At 42.0% G+C, this 19,412-nt stretch overlaps 1 protein-coding gene across 1 annotated transcript; it reads left to right on the plus strand.

Moving 5' to 3' along the window:
* The first annotated feature begins 543 nt into the window (after positions 1-543).
* Positions 544-19,412, plus strand: n4bp1 (nedd4 binding protein 1). Its single transcript, XM_063480221.1, has 12 exons — positions 544-1,047; positions 4,676-4,903; positions 5,184-5,357; positions 6,481-6,995; positions 8,489-8,840; positions 9,115-9,447; positions 9,680-9,915; positions 13,675-13,805; positions 14,225-14,321; positions 14,614-14,721; positions 16,322-16,423; positions 16,518-19,412. Exons 1-12 carry the CDS (start codon positions 736-738, stop codon positions 16,867-16,869), a joined length of 2,940 nt encoding a protein of 979 aa, XP_063336291.1. The 5' UTR covers positions 544-735; the 3' UTR covers positions 16,870-19,412.

Here is a 19,412-nt window from a genome sequence, read left to right on the forward strand (position 1 = left end):
GTTGAACATAAATCTGCCTACAACAGGAAAAGAGGAAGACACCAGAGCTTCATAAATGTGGTCAAGGAAGACATGCAGAAGGTTGGTGTGACAGAGGACCCCAGAAGGTGGTAAGTGAAAAATTATTTATTATTTTTATTATTATTACATGGATTCATTATTTTATTTTATGTTTACATGGCCTCCCTATAGGCCGAGCAATTACGTCTCACGGCCACAAGAGGGCAACGTTGGACGTTTGTTCTGCTGTGGCGTTTTTGCTCGTTGGCCTGTGTAGACCCGCAGGTGTGCTGCTGCACCCTAACCCTAACCCAACAATGCAAAACTCAGGCGCTCACACACAAACGCCACCAAAGCACTGACGGGTGGTGACAGTCTCATCTCACAGGATCTCCATCTACGGTGTGAAAGTCGTAAGGATGTAGGTCACTCTGCGTCTTGTTTTGATATCTCGTTTCAAGCGATAACCATCTTTGAGCTCGCACTATCAAGCAAACTTGACTGTCGTGTTTTGATGACGCCATCACTGGGACTTTCCGGATACGTCACTAGGGGCTTCCGAGTTATTTAGCTAGCTCTGCCGCTGTGTTCATGTCGTTTAGCCGTGTAAACGTCGCTGCGTCGGTCTGGAGTACACAGCAAGAAGAACATGAACACCCCGAAGGCTCCTAAGAGCCACAAAGAGTGTGACTGTTGAGACTTCGTCGCCAGGAACGACGGTGTGAGAGAGGCAGAATGTCAACAACGCGGCCCCTCCTCGGAATGAGACGAGTCACCGAGCTAACGTGCCCGGAGCAGCCAGGCAGCAGGCTGCCTGCGTCCGCCGGCAGGCAGCAGCAAGAGAGCCCCACAGTGGACGAGTTTACGGTGCTGGAGGATAAAGAAGATGAGCTTAAATGCGCCAAACCGAGAGTGGAGCAGGTTTTTAAAGTAGCGTTCACCATTATCGGCTTGCTGGACCACACAGGACAGTCGCACGGCAACAAAACATTACGGCAGATATGGCTGCAGCTCAGAGGCAACAGAGAAGACGTGTCGAAGGCAAAGGTAGGATCTTAAAAACGCTTTCGCTTGCATTTCTGTGGCGAAGCCAGCAGACCAGTCTGAGAACAAGGCTGTCATTATTATTTTAAGAGCGGTCCGCTGCTGTCATTATTATTTTTAAATCAAACACAGTGCTGACTGTGCCCCTCAGTGTTGGTGCAGCTCAGAAACACGTCTGATTTGTACAATCTTATATTTGGCAGATCACGTATTAGGGTTTAAATATATTCTTCAGGTGTGCAGATGGATAGCTTGTTTAAAGTCGTAATAGTGAGCGATGTAAAAGACAACATTTATGGCATCTCATGCTTCCCATCACAGAAAATATGAATGATGAAATATGACCTATTCATTTTGCCCAGATAGCTAATGAAAGTAACACTACTCATAACGCTCATAAGATGATATCGCAATATTTACGCAGTGGTATCTTGTCAAATGTCATGACATTTGCTTTCATTAGTTTTTTGTTGGACTGTGGAGTAGACAGCCACAAGCAGTTGGCCACACTGTCTGTCAGATATGTTAAACAGGCCATCTCGGTTTCACAATGATTTTTAGGTGGGGTTGGATACAGTGGTTGTTAACTAGTTGCTATTTGTTTTAACCAAAACAAAGGCTGAAGACTCCCTTTCATGTGTCTGTACAGCCATGAGAAAAAAAGCTATTACCAAACATGTTATTAAGGGTGGAGTCTGAAGGTTATATAAAAATACAGTACAATCACAATAGAGTTACTGTACAGGCAAGTGTGTGGGCGTCTACCTTACTACACAACCTGAAGGACAACAGGAAAAATATGTTAGATGTTAATGGGCTGCTGCTGAGAGCTCAAAGGTGTAAGGTGTTTTATTTACAAGTCAAACATGAACAGGCACAACTGCAGCAGAATATCATTAGTTTAGCATTTAGTTGTTTAACGCCTGGGGCTGAGTAAACATACATAATAGGTTTTTTTTCTCCATTACTATTATTATTATTATTTATTCCTGTAGCTGTACGTCTAGCTTCAGAACTTTAAATATTTATTTTCAAATTGCTCAGTTTCTGATTGCCTTATTTAGTTAGTTAGTTAGTTAGTTAGTTATATATATACATATATATATTATATATATTTATCTTTATTGTGATTCTCCTACTTCCAAATACTCCAGTTTTTGGCTAGGCATTGGCATGCCTGGGAATCTCCATAAAGGAAGTTATGTTATTACAGTTTGTTTTTTTTTAAATTCAGCTCCCTAAACAGTTTGCAAAGTTTGAAATTAGCACCTAATAAACTAAGTGCCAGTATAATCCTTTCCTTAACGAAAAGAGAGGAGACGCCTTTATTCTGCATTTGCAAGTATGTTATTTGTAGATATAATTTTAATGAGGCCGATGGCTAAATTAGCAAAACAAAACAAGAAATAACTTGCAAAAACTGGTTAAAATCATGGATAATAACAGAGTAAAATAGCAGTTTTTAGGTTTCTAAACATTGTACATGTGAAGTTTTTGTGTGTTTGTGGGGCCATTGTGATTGTAAAATTGTAATACGTATGTAATGATCTGCTTTTTAAATGACCGTCTCATTAAGTGTCAGCTTTTTTTGGATGAAAATTTAGAGTTTGTTAAAAGTTATTATAAAAAATCAACAACAATAATAATAATAATAATAATAATAATTGAAAGAGCAGCGCTCTTTAGCACCACTGCTGGAGAGAGATTACTCATTGTGACTGATTTACCTCACCTGAAACCAAAGTCAGCTTGTTACACAGCCATCAATTTAAAAGTCATGTGATCTGTTTCTAGAGGTTTTACGGTATAATTAGTCATGCAAGGTATCTGTAAACATCTGAATCTTGATCTCAATCAGATCACTTTTGTGTGATTTCCCGGAGCATCGCTCACACTTCTGCATCTTGTGTCGTGCATCTCTTTCTTTTTGGCACACTGTAACCAGCTGCTCCGAGCTCTGCCAGTCAACCGAGAAATGAATGTGGAAATGGTAATTTCACTGTCAGCCTGTTGAACTCATGATGAGAATGACATGCAAGTCGTCAGTGGCGTCCCGCTTAACTATATTAGGTTGATGCTGGCATTTCCTCCAGTTTGGGAAATCACTACTGTTTTTCCCATGACTGCGTTTCTTTTCTTCCTTTCCATAGTCCAAACATGTGATTCTGACCAGGCGTACTAGAGTCTTAGACGTCTTGTATGATTGACGTAACATTTTTTTTTTTTTGTACAGATGCCACATTTGCTCTTTATCTTTGCAATGAGCAGATGGGAATGTTTATTCCACTGTTTGTTTGGACTCTTTCCCTAGTAAAAAGTATCCTCCAGTACCACCAGTACTGTGGTAACTGGTAGGAAGAGATGGATTAGGCTTAGATTTACATTTGGTAAATATCCATTGGAGAGGCATTAGACTTTATGTTGTTATAAGTTTGCTTTTAGTTTTCAGTGGTACTCATTAATATGTATTGAGTGTGGAAACAGAGTCTTAGTGATAAGTTTTAACATCAGGAACTATAGCATATGCAATAATACTTCATATTTTAAAAGGTTTGTTTGGGTTGGTCACTCATGTTTAGATTCCGTGACTGGGTTACCAGTGGACAGCCTTACTTATTTTGCTTTGGCCAATTTTGCTTATTTTGCTATTCTTTTGCTTTGGCCCTACCTTCATGTGTTTTAACTACCAGCTGGCCTGCTGGTCAGGTTGTTATTGTCCTTGACCCTTGTCCTGGATTGCTGTTGACTGATTTCGAGATTTACTCACAGTTGGAGTGCTACTCCAACCAGGACTTAGAGCAGATAGAAAAGTGCTAAAGCTCTCTGAGACTGCAGAACAAGGAGCTGCAGTCCAAGCTTCCTGGAGATGGGGCTTGTATTTCTTCGTTATGTGTAAACAAAAATACATTAAATAAATTTAAAAAAAAATGCTCAAATCTTTGCAGAAACATTTATTTCTTCATTTGAGAAAACGTGCACTTCCTTACGCAGCACAGGCAAACACTTGTACCCTGACAGTCTCCTTTATAAATACAATCATTATTCCTACTTGTTAAAAATCTAAAGTATAAGCAGCAGTGATCTCTCAGCCTGTATAGTTTGTACACAGGGCCAAAGTAAACTCATTTTATTGGTTTTTTTTTTTAAGAAGCCACACCTACATATTTATAGGCGTGCTCACTTTCAAATCTCACACCCTTTCTGTCTCTCCCACCGCATCACTGAGTCATCATACATTGCTCGTGCTGAGTCACTTCTTATCGGCAGAGAAACACTAAAAAAATGCGAAACACTATCTGTAAGAAAGTTACCGTACCCACCTGCGCTGATTCATCCAAACAGTTGCCACAGCCAGGAGATTCCCTAAAACAGTGAGTAGAGTTTGGTTTCATCACGTGTCACCTTAAATACCTTACAGGTGTGTGGGCACGTCAAGCACGAGACAACACTTACTGTGTGAAATATTTATATTCTTTTTTTAATTTTTTGCTAAATATGTTAAATTAGGTCATTCTGATTGGTTCCTTTTTTTTCTTTCTTTCCTAGATGGATGATAAACAACACTGCAGTCATAATGCAGTACTCACAGCTGTGGTTCTCTGTTACATTTTGTGTTCTCCTTGTTGTGCAGGAATATGTTCGAGGACTGTGCGACCCAGAACTGCAGAAAGAAGAGCGGTACCCGGTGGATATGCACTGTATCTTTGCTGGCGCCAGGGGCCTTTTTTTGGACAGGCTCATACGGGACACGAGCGCCGAAGTTCTGGTGCAAGAGCCGGGCTGCCTGCGGCTGTTGGGTCGGGCTGAGCCCGTGGTGATGGCTCAAAGCCGAGTTCAGCAGTTTGTAGCACTGTTCCAAGTACGAGTCTTGTTATCAGACGTAGTTTCATTCTGATTCTGTAGTAGTTACGTGACTCCAGGGGGGTCATTTGTATTGTGGAAAGCTGATGAATAGTTGTAAATAAAATGTGAAGATTTTCTGCAAATCCTTTTTGTTTTGAACTGTTGATGGGACAAAATGAAACGTACGAAGGAATGCCGTGAAAGAAAACGACTTAACAGTCATTTGAAATTATTTAAGAAGGAGTAGTCTACAGCATGTCATACCACACACTCAAGTGTTTTTGTGTTTTGTCCAGGAGAAGCGAAGTCTACCATGTGACACAGAACCAACAGTAAAACGAGCATTCAAGTCCTTCGTGGAGGAAAGGGATGACAAGTACACTATGGAGCTCTTGCTGCTTCCCAGTGCGCTGAAGGAGGAGTTGCTGGGACTTGTTCACACCCCTACGAACACAAACACCTCTTCTCTGGTTAGTGTGAACATTTTCTGGCAGCACGTAGAGCATGACCACTGTGACCAAAGAGTTTTTGATGACAACTGCAAATTTCAAAGAGAATAAGCTGGAACTGCTGTGGGTAGTTGAGATTGTAGCCTTGTGCTATAAGATTTAATACTAAGATTTTAAAAAGTTTTTCTGATGCATGACTGGTATTATTTTGTGTTTAACCACACCTCGACCCAAAAATATACCTCTGTGTTCATTGATACAAACTGATCTGAAAGTCGAGGTTGGAAGGTATGGTCATTAAGAAGAAAGTTAACTTTAAGGTCATGTGTAATAAAAGGCGTTTTTATAGTGTTATTATATTTTTATAAACTGTGTAGAATTAGCTGTTAATATCTGCTGACATTCTTCTACGTCCCGGCAACAAGATGCTTCCCAGCTTTGCAAGTCAGTAAGAATTTCCCCCCGTTTTTACTTAGAAAACTGGTAAGCTATAGGCATTGGGCTAAAACCAGTCTCACCCCCTCACTGCTCACTTCCATTGTGAGTGTGAAGGGGAGGTTTACTAACACAGATGCTAAACATACTGCCAGCCCTGGCTTTGGGTGGGTGGGTTATATTCAAAGTGTTTTTGAGGGATCGGAGTGTGCTGTAAATAAGGATCGTTGTGAATCATGCATAGTAGTCCCCCATTAACCACAATCTCTTTGATTAGTTTAGAGAGCATAACTGCTGCTCTTAAACTTTTGTTATGATGCTGCAGAATTACAAATTTGGATCTGTCACCAAAACGTTGGACTAGTTATTATTTAATATGAAGCTTGTTTTAGTTTTAAAAAATATGAATTCAGTGTGAATTATTTATTTATCAACAAGTTAAAAGCTTCATTGTACTTTTAGGTATTTAGAAATCATGTTTTACCAACATATGAAGTAAGAGAGAAGTTGAAGAACAAGTTGAATGTTTTTGAAAGTCACACACTAAGTAGACGATGAAGACGTCATTTCTGGCATCGGGAAGAAGAACCACGCAGGGCACACTGGAAAGTACGATAGGAACGATGGCTATGGCAAGCATTCCAGTTTGAGAGGAACTTTTATTGTAGTTTCCTAACTGAGGCATCAACCACTGTGTTTCCTTCCCCAGACTCAGCTAAACCAGATGCTCCATCCAAGCATGTCGGAGGTTGACCAGGACCGCTCACAGAGCAGCACCCCTGTGACGGAGCTCTCCAACCGCATCCTGGACACTAGTTTTGAAGAGCGAGGGACCACGCCATCATCTCTTGGCGGAGGCAGTAAACCAGGAGGTGGAATCGGTTTAGGTCCCGAGGCAGTCCTGCATAACAGCAATCGGCCCACGCACAAGCGGCGCTCATCAGGCAGCGAGACGCGGGATACAAAGAGACAGTACTCTCTGGAGCGGAGGGAAGAGTCGCCGGAGAGAGCAAGAGAAAGGGAGCGACAGAGGGACAGAGAGGGCCGGGGGGGCAGCAGCAGCTGTAGATCCAAAACCCCCTCTGCTTCGTCGTCCCTCTCCTCCTCAGCGAAGGCAAATACCGTATCCGGGCCCAACATGCTGGACTCTGCTGAGGGTGTCTCGGATGAGGGAGAGGCAGTCAGCCCAGAAACCAACCTCCGCTGCTTGGTCAATTTTTTCAGGTAAAGTTCACACTAGTCAAATGTTTCCAAATGAATTCCTCGGATTTATATTAGAACCGTTTGGAGGTCGTCTTTGGGGTCTAAAGACGACCACCATAATTTGAAACGTGGTCAGTTTTTCTTTGTTTTACATTACAGTAAGTCGAATATTACCTGGAATGAAGGATATTGTGATGGTTTTGTTTTATTGACTAAATTAACACACTCGTTGGAAGAATTATTGCTTATGAATATAATAATTAGTTGAAATCTTAATGAAGAATAGATTTTGTATTTGAACAGAGCTCACATTTGCTTATGTACATATAAGAGACCTGCTGGCTGTTGTCCTGGTTGATGAAACATTAGGTCACGACCGTATGCATACAGTACAAAAATACATTTGGATGTTCAAATTAAAGTAAGGTTCAGTGATCCAGTTGAATCAAATCGAGTGGCTAACTGTTGAGTCTCACTGTGCAGTGTTCCTTAGTCATTTGTGGTGAGATCATAACAGGACGAGTCAACCTCACGTACCCTTTTCAGACATGCCCCCCTTTTCATTGATCTCTTAATGACTCCTGTCTGAATGTGCAATCCAGTCAGCTTTCCCTTAAAGCCGTGATGACAGGTGGGACATCACATAACATTTATACGTTACCTTCAACTCATAATGTTTGAATGAAGAGAGGCAGACAGCATGTAAGGGCAGGGACGAGTGAGGTCACGTTTAATGAACCAATTTGGAAAGTTTCCAAAATTGTCGCTGAAAAGTTGATTCTGTTCATCTGGACGTTTTCAGTGGGAGAAACGTTTTGTCATCATCAGGTGACGTCTTCAGTCTCAGCTGACTGCAGGTTTCCAATCTTATAAACAGTACATTTGCGCAATGGCTGAAACCAGCACCACTGAAGGAACAATGGGCTGGGAGGTCAGTTCCTTGATCATTAATATGCAAATTCTCATGACCATTGATCAACAACCACTGATCAAAGCTCATCCTGGATGATTGAGCATGCATCAAGATATATTACATGGCACTGGATTATATTCAGGTGGGTAAGTCATCTTAGCTCAGTAGACTCAGTAGGGTAGGGTAGAGCGTTCGCCCCATGATCGGAAGGTCGGGGGTTCAAATACACCAAACGGCTACCCTGAGGTACCCCTGAGCAAGGTACCATCCCTACACACTGTTCCCTCGGCGCTGGATTGGCTGCCCACTGCTTCACTGAGTGAATGGGTTAAATACAGGGAGTAATTTGCGTACAGGAGATTAATAAAGTATACAAAACAAAAAAAACTACTCCTGAGCGGTTCGTCAGTATGAGCTGTGACAAGCATCGACAGAAAGGTGAGCCGTGTCTGAACGACACTATGAACCCAGTAATCTTACTTGATTTGTTTGAGTTTCTCTTGAACTGGAATTGAATGGCTCTCTTTACAGCCATTAAAGGCAAGCGGATGCATTATAGCCACCAGTAATGTAACATGCTACAAAATCACATTTTCCCCAGAACCATGGGTTACCAGCAGGAAGTGGTGGAACGTGTTGTCAAGGCAACAGGACAGACGGAAGATACCTTCCTCGTCCTTGAGAAAATTGTGGAGGAAACTAAGCGTTGTGAAGAGAGCTCGAAAGGAGGGGAAAGAGAAAGAAGACTGAACTCTGTGCGTACCTCAGACGCTCGCTCTTCATCGTCATCCGTCTCTACAGCCTCCTGCTTCAGAGAGGAGCTCGAGCTGAGCAGGCTGTCGGCGGACCCGGGGAGATCTAAAGAGAACATCAAGCCCAACCAGTATGGAAGCAGCAGTAATGGGCTTGGGCACAGGAGGCAGTGCAGCGGCAGCGAAACAAGCACTCAGCAGGTACTTGACAACTTACAATAACTCACTTCAGCTTTACTTCTTTGTCTCACAGAGACAGACGTAGAGCCAAAGGTCTAGCTGTAGCGTGCGATCCTGTCTTCACATGTACATCTTCTATATTATTCTCTCTGCTTCTTATTATCTTTCATCTTGTTCTCTGATACCTTCACCTGAGATAACCTCTGATATCTTATCAGATATGATGCCTTTTTTAACCCGTGGCGAGGCGTTGTATAGTAACACGTGCTAAACTTTGATTCAAACCTCATTTCAGGCGATCACTATTAAGAGGAGCTCGAGCGCTCAAGGAGGAGCAGGAAACTATGAGGTTATCACCATTGATGACGATGAAGACATCATCCCCACTGATACCAAAACGGCAGACAGAATGTCTCGGATGATCACGGTGGCGCGCCTCAACGCACAGTCGGGTTCCAGAACCGACTATTTGGCACGAGGAGGCGGAGGCATCCCGCAGAGGGACTACTTGTCCCGAGGTGGGACTCAGACTTTGGGGGGATCGGTGAAGGTTGAGACCGTAACGGCACTGCGCAGCACGCCTCAGTGGCTGACCGCCACCACTGCATCCCTGGCTTCAACCACCAGTGTAGGTATTACCCCAGTGTTCAGTCAAAAATAGTGTGTGTGAAGTTTTCTGTTTAACAGGTGGCACTTTGAGGTAGCATTTTGTGCAGTGTCTGTTGACTTTTCACACACACACACACACGACAAAGCTGGGAATGAGCAGTTATTTTAAACGCAGCACGCGCCCGGACAGCTGCGTCTGGTGGATTTATAACATCAGTGACATCACGGTCTCTTTGTCTCGTCCTCGTCAGTCAGCTCAGCCCATCGCCCGACCCTCAGCCTCTTCCTATCAGACAATCGGCCACACGGGGTTCCACGGGGCAGCAGCACGGACGCCTCCCACAAATGACCCACCGGCCCCACCGGTGACGGGCTTGGCTCGTTTCCATCAGTCGCTGAGGACTCCCTACAAACTGAACCTGCCAAACGAGCCGGGACGCCCAGACCTCAGACACATCATCATAGACGGCAGCAACGTGGCTATGGCGTGAGTGTAAAAAGACATTTATACTGAAAAGTCTGGCTTTTTCATACCAAGTAAGATATTCACATTCAGTAAAAACTTTATATAAGAAAACTACTGTTTGTTATAGTTTCAGATCCCTCTCATCTGTCAGAAAAATATTATAAAAGGCACAAGCTCTTCAGCTAACATCATTGTTTAAATATAGGTCGTAAAAAATGTCTTTTTTTTTTTCCAAGGTTAGTTAACAAATGTTTTTATGTGTTGATGCGTACACCTGAGCTCCAAGCGGGTTATTTAAAAAACCCACCGTGTCCGTTTTTCACAGGACGCCTCACCATCCTGTGAAAAACACGCTTCAGCAGTTTGTAGCTTGTTGTCTTTAGCAGCAGTAACAGCAGTTCAGCTCAGTCAGGTTTGTGCTCATTTTTTTCATGCACCGCTCCCTTAAGGTCCCACAAACAGCCGTTGCACCATCGTGATTCTTTTCTGGTTCGGCTTTGCTGCTGTGCTTGAGATCAGTGTCCTGTTGCGTGACATTTCAGCAAAGCTTTGGCTGTTGCACAGATGGCTTCATTCTATATACTTTGGTATATAGAGGAGTTCATGGTCAGTGCAATAAGGTTTCCAGGTGCTGTGGCAGCAAAGCAAACCTGATTATCAGCCCTTCACCGCTTTTCTTAGCTGTTGCTGTGAGGTGTTTGTGCTAATTTGCAGCTTTTGGTTTTCTCCAAACGTGGTGCTGTGCATCATCTCCACTTTAGTCTCGTGTCTAATGGACTTTGTTCCTGACATCTTGGTAATCATGTTGGTTCAGCTTAGATGATGCAGAATATGAGCTTGAATATGAAAAAAAAAGACAAATATACATATATATGTATGCCAGGATTATCCACAAGGTACCATCAAGTACAAAGCTGTGCATGACTCGGGGAATCAGAAGATTTACCAGATGCTTCTTGTTGTAGCTGCAGCATTTTCAGGGCTGTCTATCTGAATCCCCATCTGCTCCTCTGACCATTATAAATAAGAGATGAGAGCAGAGTGTCAGTCATTTCTTTCAGAGCGAGCATTTCTTAATCATGGCTGTAAGGACAGGATGTTGTAAGTCGCTTGATGACAAATATAATATGTGTTTTGATTGGTGTCACTTCCCGCGCCTGTTTTACTCGTACCGCGTTTTTCCTTTTTACTAACGAAGCTATCCACCTTCCCATCATCATCATCATCAGTTAAGGTCACACCATCTCTCTCACACAATACCATCTGTTGGAGCGCGTAGGTCGCAGCTACAACTGTTGTGTAGGTCGCAGCTACAACTGTTGTGTAGGTGCACCAAAACCTTGCCCACGCAGTTACGTACTGTTATTAGTCATCATATTTGCGAGTGATTTCACGTGTGTGTGTGTGTGTGTGATTGACGGAGCGAAAGCACGTGTAACGGCACAATATTGATGTGTGGGGGTGAAACCGTGGGGGTGTTTTTGAGAAGAAAGGCCCTTTCTAGTAAAAAATCTGTTTCTTTCTGATTATTGGATAAGACATTCTTTATGTGTGTAACACAAATTATTGTCTTTCCTCTGTGCTCGCACTCTTCCACCTGGATGACCCTCTCCTGCCCTCTTATTTTTGCAGCTACTTCCTTTCAAGTTCTTACTTCATCGTCCCTCCTTACCAGAAGTATGTCTAAAGGAAACACACAAGTCAGCACTGTGACTCAGTTTTGATCATTATTGTATTTAATACACAACGCAAAGTGAGCCAAAATCAATGCAGTCGCTTTCCTGTACAGACACAGGAAGAGATTTTCTTGTATATTTATTGAAATAATAACACCTGCCTTAAATGACTGCAGTAATTTGAGTTTCGGGGATGAAGGCAATGATCCTGAAGGAGGTTATTGGGTTATGTAAAGTTTTGAAATGTGTTCCCTTGTCCGGTTTGCTTGGTGATTTTTAGATTGCATAAGCTCTTCCTGCTGTGTTCTCATTCATCACTTTCTCTATCAGCGGCGAGTGGAACTCCCCCTGACTTTGCACTTTAGGCTCTGACCACAAGCTGAAGTTTATCTTGTTGTGCAGCGTCCATGTGCGCTCGACTCTGTGCATCTGCAAGACGTCGGAGACGATGGGTTTATCAGCTTTGAGCGTCCGCCCGAGTATGAAGAGCCATGTTGTGAAATACGGGGCACTTTCTCACAGCGTTTTTTACAATTTGGCAATTTTTACAAGAATGATATTACTGAGATATTAATAAGAATATTATAATGGCACCATTACATGAAGAATTCAGATAGACATCAAATTTCATAGTGAAAAGTTTCCATTTCACAGTTCTCGTGTTTTAAGGAACTCGCTCTGTGAAGTCTCTACAATCAAAGATGAATTATCATGTCGATGTTAAAAACAGTTCTGCTTGGTTTTTGGCAGAGTGCATACAGACGGATGTCGTTTCCACTTTCTACCTTTAGCTTGTTGCATCATTATTTTATCTGTTTATTTATTTTTGGTCAGACTTGTGCCACTTTTCCATGTGTGAAGCACTTTACAGAACTGCTAAGGTTTTAAACGCTGTATGAAGAGTGTGGAGCAGCTGATGTGAGCTGGTCATCTCTGCTTTAACTGCAGCACATGTAAGACTAGATTTCTGAACACCATAGTAACTCCGTATACAGGGAAGTAGGCAGGGCAGACAAAACCGGAATTCACATGATGGGGAAAAAAAAAGAATGAACAGAAGCTTCATTCATAAAGCAGCATTTAATTATTTCCTCAAGAACATCAGCTTTCCAAAACAGAAATCTGCAGTTCCTGTTTCATAGTTTATTAGCCGCCGTTTTAGTTGTACATTCAGTTCTTAGTGAAGAAAAGGGGAACATGTGCCGGTCTGTTTTTGTATATCTAACAGGGGTCACAGAAGCCTTATACACTACTACTGTAAGATTTTAACATTTCCTCTGAAAATAACCATGTGCACAAGATTTCCCCCAAACATAAAAATCCACTGAAGGGCTGCCAGCGTTCACGTGTGTGCCGTTTCTCCTGAGGTGGTGATTGTTGAGGTGTACGAATGACGCAGGATTAGATTTCACTCAGAAACCTGAGACCACTGAACAAAGTGCCAATAAGGCCAAATATTTAAAAATACCTCCGTGGCTGATAAGATTTTTGGGTCTGTAGATTTCAGCGAGAGGCCAACTTCCTGCTGCTGTCAGGGAGTTTCTCATGTCTGCTGCCGTGTGCTGCTTTTGTTGTGCTGTGGTTTTCTGTGTCCTAGCGACCGATGTTGTATTACAGCTATCTGACGTGCGCATGTGGAGGTCGTGCACGTCATCGACAACAATCTGGGTCAGCTGACGTTGCGCCCTGTGTCATGTATTTGTTTGTTTATTAATGAATTCCCGGGTTTGTGATGACTTCTTTTGCCCACACATCACCTGAAATGTGTTTACGTGTGTTCAGCGTTTGTGCTTATTGCCTTATTTTTTTTGGGGGGGGGGGCTTCTGAAGTGTTTCCAAGGTTTCCATTCCGTGAGTTGACTCGGAGATCCTAGTCCTGTGTACATGTTCACTCTCTTATTTCTCTCTGTGCTTTCAGTCCATTTTTTGAATGCTTGTGGAGAGAACAAGGAGCATCTGTAGTTTAATATGTGGCACTTCCTCACAAGTGGACACCCTTATCCCGGAGCCTTATTACTGTGCATTACTTCTGTGTTTATGGGTTTTTAGGAGTTGTCTTCTCCAGTTAACTGTGTCCTCCTTCTTCTCGTCCTCACTTATGCAGTCATGGCCTTCATCGGTTCTTCTCCTGTCGTGGTATAGCACTAGCAGTGGAGACATTTTGGAAGAGAGGACACAGGGAAATCACAGTCTTTGTCCCCCAGTGGCGTCAAAAGAGGGATCGACTAACAACAGGTACGACAGGTCTATACAGGCCAGTCTTCACATGTGTATTAAAATATTTTAACAGAGTATCTGTTTGTCTTTCCTTTGGTCCTTTGTTGTCTTGGAGACACAGCCACAAAAAAGCATCAGCAGGCTTTTGATTGTTCCCGTGGGTATTTGATTTATTTACAGTTCATTCACTTGTGATAAATCAAATAGAAATATTCAAACGGGTTGCTTTAGTAGAAACACAAACATTTTCTTCTGCTGAAACTCTGTACTTAACACAGCTGATGGTCATATCAGCAGCAGTACTTCTGGAGCAGCTGTTTCGGTTTTCGTCTTGCGGGTCGTTGTGTACGGGAACCAAACAAACCTGTTTAGTAGACGTGTGTGTTCACTTTGCTGTCATTGTTTTTACTGACACAGCCGGTGGTGTTTTCTTACAGAGCAACATTTTCTAAACCAGCTAGAAGACCTGAGGCTGCTCTCTTTCACCCCCTCCAGGGAAGTCTGTGGCCAGAGGATATCCTCACACGATGACAGGTACACCCTGAAAACACTTCATATCTAAGGGCACAGAGACTGATGGACAAAGCCCGAATGACTGAATCGCTCAGTTGTTGAAAGTTCCCTTGTGTGTGTTCGCCCCCAAACTCACCCTGCTGACCTTCATCTGTACTGTATCTTTCTAATAGATGACTAGAAGATACATGCAGATATATGATGATGTTTTAAAGCCCAGATCATTCATCATAAAACTGACCAGCACCTTCTCCACATAATATTTTTGAACACGAGGAAAATCCTGAGTGTCCTTTTTTTTTCTCCCCGTCAGATTCATGCTCCACCTAGCAGAAAAAACAGACGGGATCATTGTAACCAATGACAACCTGAGGGATTTTGTCGACACCTCGGACACCTGGCGTAGGATCATTCAAGAGAGGTGATTGTTGTGTATACAGCTCAGTGAGTCATTCGCTTACATGTTGCATTACCTAACATGGCACTGGAAAGTCCACACAGGAGCAATGTTAAGATTGAAGTTCTATTTAAAACCATTTTATTTACATTTACTATCAATCAGCGAGTCCTTTATAGGAAAAGGAAGCTGAGAATTCATGTGTGTGCAGGAAACTAAACGGGTACGGCATTTTTAAGTGTGTCACCAATCAAAAGATCCGGTTTTGGTGACTAATAGTGAATAATGCATTTTATTACTCCTTAATGAGAATTTCATATTGCTACATCAGTTAAAGCAACGTATTTAATTTGGCTAAGAGATGTCTTTAAATGATTGATTTTTGAACACCCACATCGTGTCCTTCACACGTTTTTTGACACGCAGGAGAACCATTGAAAAAGTATTGAGGAAAATAAATCCGTTTATATCAACCATTCATACTCTGCTGTATCTGCAGAGAGTGTTGTAAACCACTCAGACATACTTATATGGTGATAAATACAGAAATTACTCTCAGCGCACATAGTATGCCGATATTGCCCATTTACAGTTAAGGCTACAATAAAATAAATGCAAACTGAATAAATATATTGAAACTTTATATACATCAGTGATGACAAAGAGTGTTTGTATTGAAAGTAGCTATGTAACATTTTCCATGACTTCTATCATACGGTGCTCCACCAGAGCCCATATGAAGGGCTAAATGTATGAGACTGTGGGATTGTGTCGCCCCCTGTTGGTCGGTGTCTCGGATAAAGACCCCCTTTGCACAGGAAACCACTGTGCGAGTTGGTCTGACGCCATCCGGCGCTGCTGTCATGGGTTAATTCCTGGTTGTGACTGCTTTACACAGAGAGCGGCGTTCCCCCGTACACAAACGCTGTTTATTTAAGGCTGTTTTGTTCAGGCTGACTAGTTCAGCCTTCACCAGGGGTAAAATTAGCTTAGCTTATAATTCCATGACAACAATCTCACATACTGTAAAGTTTTTTATTTTTTATTTCAAACTGGTTTAATAAACATGCTACTGGAGGGAGAGACTCATCACTGACTCTAACCATATTTCCACATACCTGTAAACATACTGTGACTGTGTGGCATATTTCTTCATCAACAAACAACAAAGCTCTTAACATTTTTTAATAATTTTCACAGACTAATTCTTTTTAAAACTTTTTTTTTTTTTATTGGGGGAAAAACAGACATTTGTACCCAGATCAGTAGACTTTCATGGAAAACGCTGTTAATTTGTCAGCAACAATATTAAGTCATTTCTAGGAAGGTATGAGCAAAGAAACTGAAAGTGTGTCTTCCTTTGTATTGTTCTGCATCGCCTGGATCTCCTGGTGCATTGATGTCTTAACTCCAGAGTACTTTCCAGCTTTTGTAGTGATGTTAAAATTTCAAGAATAAAATGTAGTTATTCGAAATCAGCAATTGAACATGTAGTATGTCAACAGTAAGAATGTAAAAGCTGCAGAAAAACAACACAGTGTGGGTTCAGAAAGTGCCCACTAGAGTTTAAGAACAGTTACTTGGACGTTTGTGTTTTTGTGAATTTGTCCACTTTGACCGGCAGATTGCTTCAGTTTACTTTTGTGGAGGACCACTTCATGATCCCCGATGACCCTCTGGGAAAGGACGGACCTCACCTTGACATCTTCCTCCGTAAAGACAGCTGGTGTGTGATGAAATACTGAGGCCTTGTCGGGTCAGTGTTGGTTACTGTGCTGTGCACTGCTCCTTCTTACACTCTCTCTTTCCCTTCCTGTCAGGAGAGCTCCGGGCACACCTCCGCCTCTCAGACCCCCGGACCTCCGGCCGCCCTCACAGCAGCAGCCAGTTTACGTGCAAGCTGTTCACTCTGCCCCGCGGACCCCCACCTCCCTGACGGCCCACACCACTGCGCACTGGCCCCACTCTGGGCCACCAGAATGGCACCCACCTCGCCGTTCTCCCTCGCCCTCTCCCTCACCTCCGCCCCAGCGGTCGCCGGGGGAGACGTCAGAGCTGAAGAGAAAACTGTACGACATCTTCCCCGACCAGAAGCAGCGGATCGACCGCATCCTCAGCGACAACCCGTACATGAGAGACCTGAACGCCCTTTCTGGGTTGCTGCTCGGATAAAGAACTATCTCAGTTATGACGATCAGCAGATATACACGCAGTGCATACACACGCAAGGATATATATAAAAATAATTTATTTTACCGTCTCTTCCAGCTTGGAGGACTTTTTCTTTAATTATTTTTATTTTTCATCGAGACTGATCGTCAAACTAGCTGCTACTGTTGAAACCTATTGTTTGGGACGAACTACTTTCTCTCTCCTTCCTCCTTCACTTTCAGGTCGATTAAGGTCGACAGCGCCGGTGTCTGCGTCGCCAAAATGAAAAGTTACCACATTCGTCAAACAAGAAAAGTCTCTAGGTAATCATTTCTTTGTTTCTCGACAACAGTCCAGAGATTCCATGAATGTGGGACCAGCACTGGGCGCGCTCTTTTTGGACCGTGGCACCAGCTCAGCGCACGACCGGTTTCCTCTCCTGAACTTTGCTGACTTCTTAATACAGACTCTCAGCTTGTTCTCCAGCTTTATGTTGAGACACGTGTGACGCTGGCAGGTTTTTGCATGTTTTGAAACTTTCAGCAAAGCATTTTTTTTTCTTTTTACCACTGTCAAGCAGTACCAGGCTACAAAATCTAACATCGGTTTGTGCAGTTCGGAGTCGTTCAACATTAACATGGGAAATTTAAAAGAACACTTTGATTTCGTTTGCAGTGCATCTGTTGGAATTACGTTTTAATCGAGACAGCCAGAATTTCAGGAAGCATGATGAGATCAGTCGGATGAAAGTATAAACAGTGAATAGAAATCCCCAAAAGCAGTAGCTGGTCAAAAGTTAAGCAGGAAATTACATCAAAGCTTCTATTTTGGCAGCTGAGCACATCAAAGAAACGCCCTTAGGCGTGCTCGTGGCCAACATTTAGAGGCTGTTGTTCACAAGCCGTTTCTCCGAGTTACGATACGTGTGCATATTCAAGCTGAATTTAAACAACTACCAAAAAACGTTTCTAGTTAATTTAACCAGCCCCTCCCAACTCTACCTTCTCAAACCCAGTTTTAGATGCTTCCCCCCCTTCAAAGGTAGACCATTATAAACTGTTTTATGTAATCTCATTGGTGATTTTTCTTTTTCATATGATATTTGCAGAAAGTCCCTTCTCTCATAGTTCTGTGTTCTTTCTCAAAGCTGCACTTTATAAATGATCTCTGAAGAAAACCTGAATTTGCTGCTCTGATGATCTCTTTAAAGTGACGTTTCTTCCCAAACTGTGACCCGCTCTGGGTTAAAAGTTTCTGTCTGTAGCCGACACGTGTCAGTTGTCTGACCTTGAATGGAAACAAACACTAAAACAGTTTAGACTTACCCTTTGAAAATTAATTTGCATTTAAAATGACGGATCATAAGTTTGCTCACAAAAAAAACCTAGTGCTAAGATGACAAAGTTTAAGTTACAGATGTACCGCAATGAAGGCTGCAGCGGTGTAAAACAAGTTTCACCCTTACACACCCGGAGCTGCAGCTTGCATATTTAATGTGCATCTGATTTTGTAACATACAAACACTTCATCTTGTGAGAAAAGAATCTCTGCACAAAAACTTCACAAGGTGTCAAAAATAACTTTTGTTTGTACTTGCTATGTTATTATCGTAAGGATTACTGAAGGATTTCTTTTCTCTTGTATTATAATTCTTTTGTGTATATTGATTTCATTTTTGTAAATATGCACATTTTTGGCTACAGTGCACATATGGTTCTATGTATGTGGAAGAAGAATAAAATGCAGCATTCTCCATAGAAAAATGGGCAAACTCCCTTTGTTTTTCATCATGGGTTAAATTAAAGATGAACTCTTATGTCTGCTTACTTTAACCCTCATAATGTCCTCCCGATTTCCACACACCTGTTGTCCTCAGGGGTCAAAAATGACCCGACTTCATTTGAGTGTTTTTTAAAGTACAAAGTATAAATTGTCAATCAATTCAGTGTTACGCCTTAGTTTTACTTAAGATTAACACATTAACACCAAATTTACCTTTCATTTTGCAATTTAGGGCCACCAGACCTTGTTTACATAAAGTATCGTCTGTTTTTGAGCGAAAATAAAATGAGACAATAAAATATTTAAATGTTTAGATTATTTTGACTATTTGACTAACCACAGAGTGCTGTATGTTGAACTTTAGTGAGAATTGTTTTTGTTTTGTTTTGGTTTTTTTTTTGAATCATTTAAAAAATTTAAATGGCAGCACATAATCACACCTGTTGTCCTCAGGGGTCAAAAATGACCCCATCTGGTTTGATTGATACTTAATATGAAGTGGATTTTTCACCCACTTTTAATTAAAACTTAATTCAAACATTTTGACACTATTTCTTTATTTGGGTAAAACATAAATTAAATGATCTGTTATTGTGATTATCGTTTCACAACCAGAGTCGGTTGCTTTAACAGATGATCACAGACGGGTTTATGTCAAAGCTAATTTAGAAAGCTGTTTTTAAACTACTTCAAGTTTTTTTTACTGGCAGCAAATAATCACATCTGTTGTCCTTTGGGCTCAAAAATGACCCTGTTTGCTTTGACTGTTTATAAAGCCATAA

This window comes from Pelmatolapia mariae, linkage group LG7 (assembly GCF_036321145.2).
Source record: "Pelmatolapia mariae isolate MD_Pm_ZW linkage group LG7, Pm_UMD_F_2, whole genome shotgun sequence".
Classification (NCBI taxonomy): domain Eukaryota; kingdom Metazoa; phylum Chordata; class Actinopteri; order Cichliformes; family Cichlidae; genus Pelmatolapia; species Pelmatolapia mariae.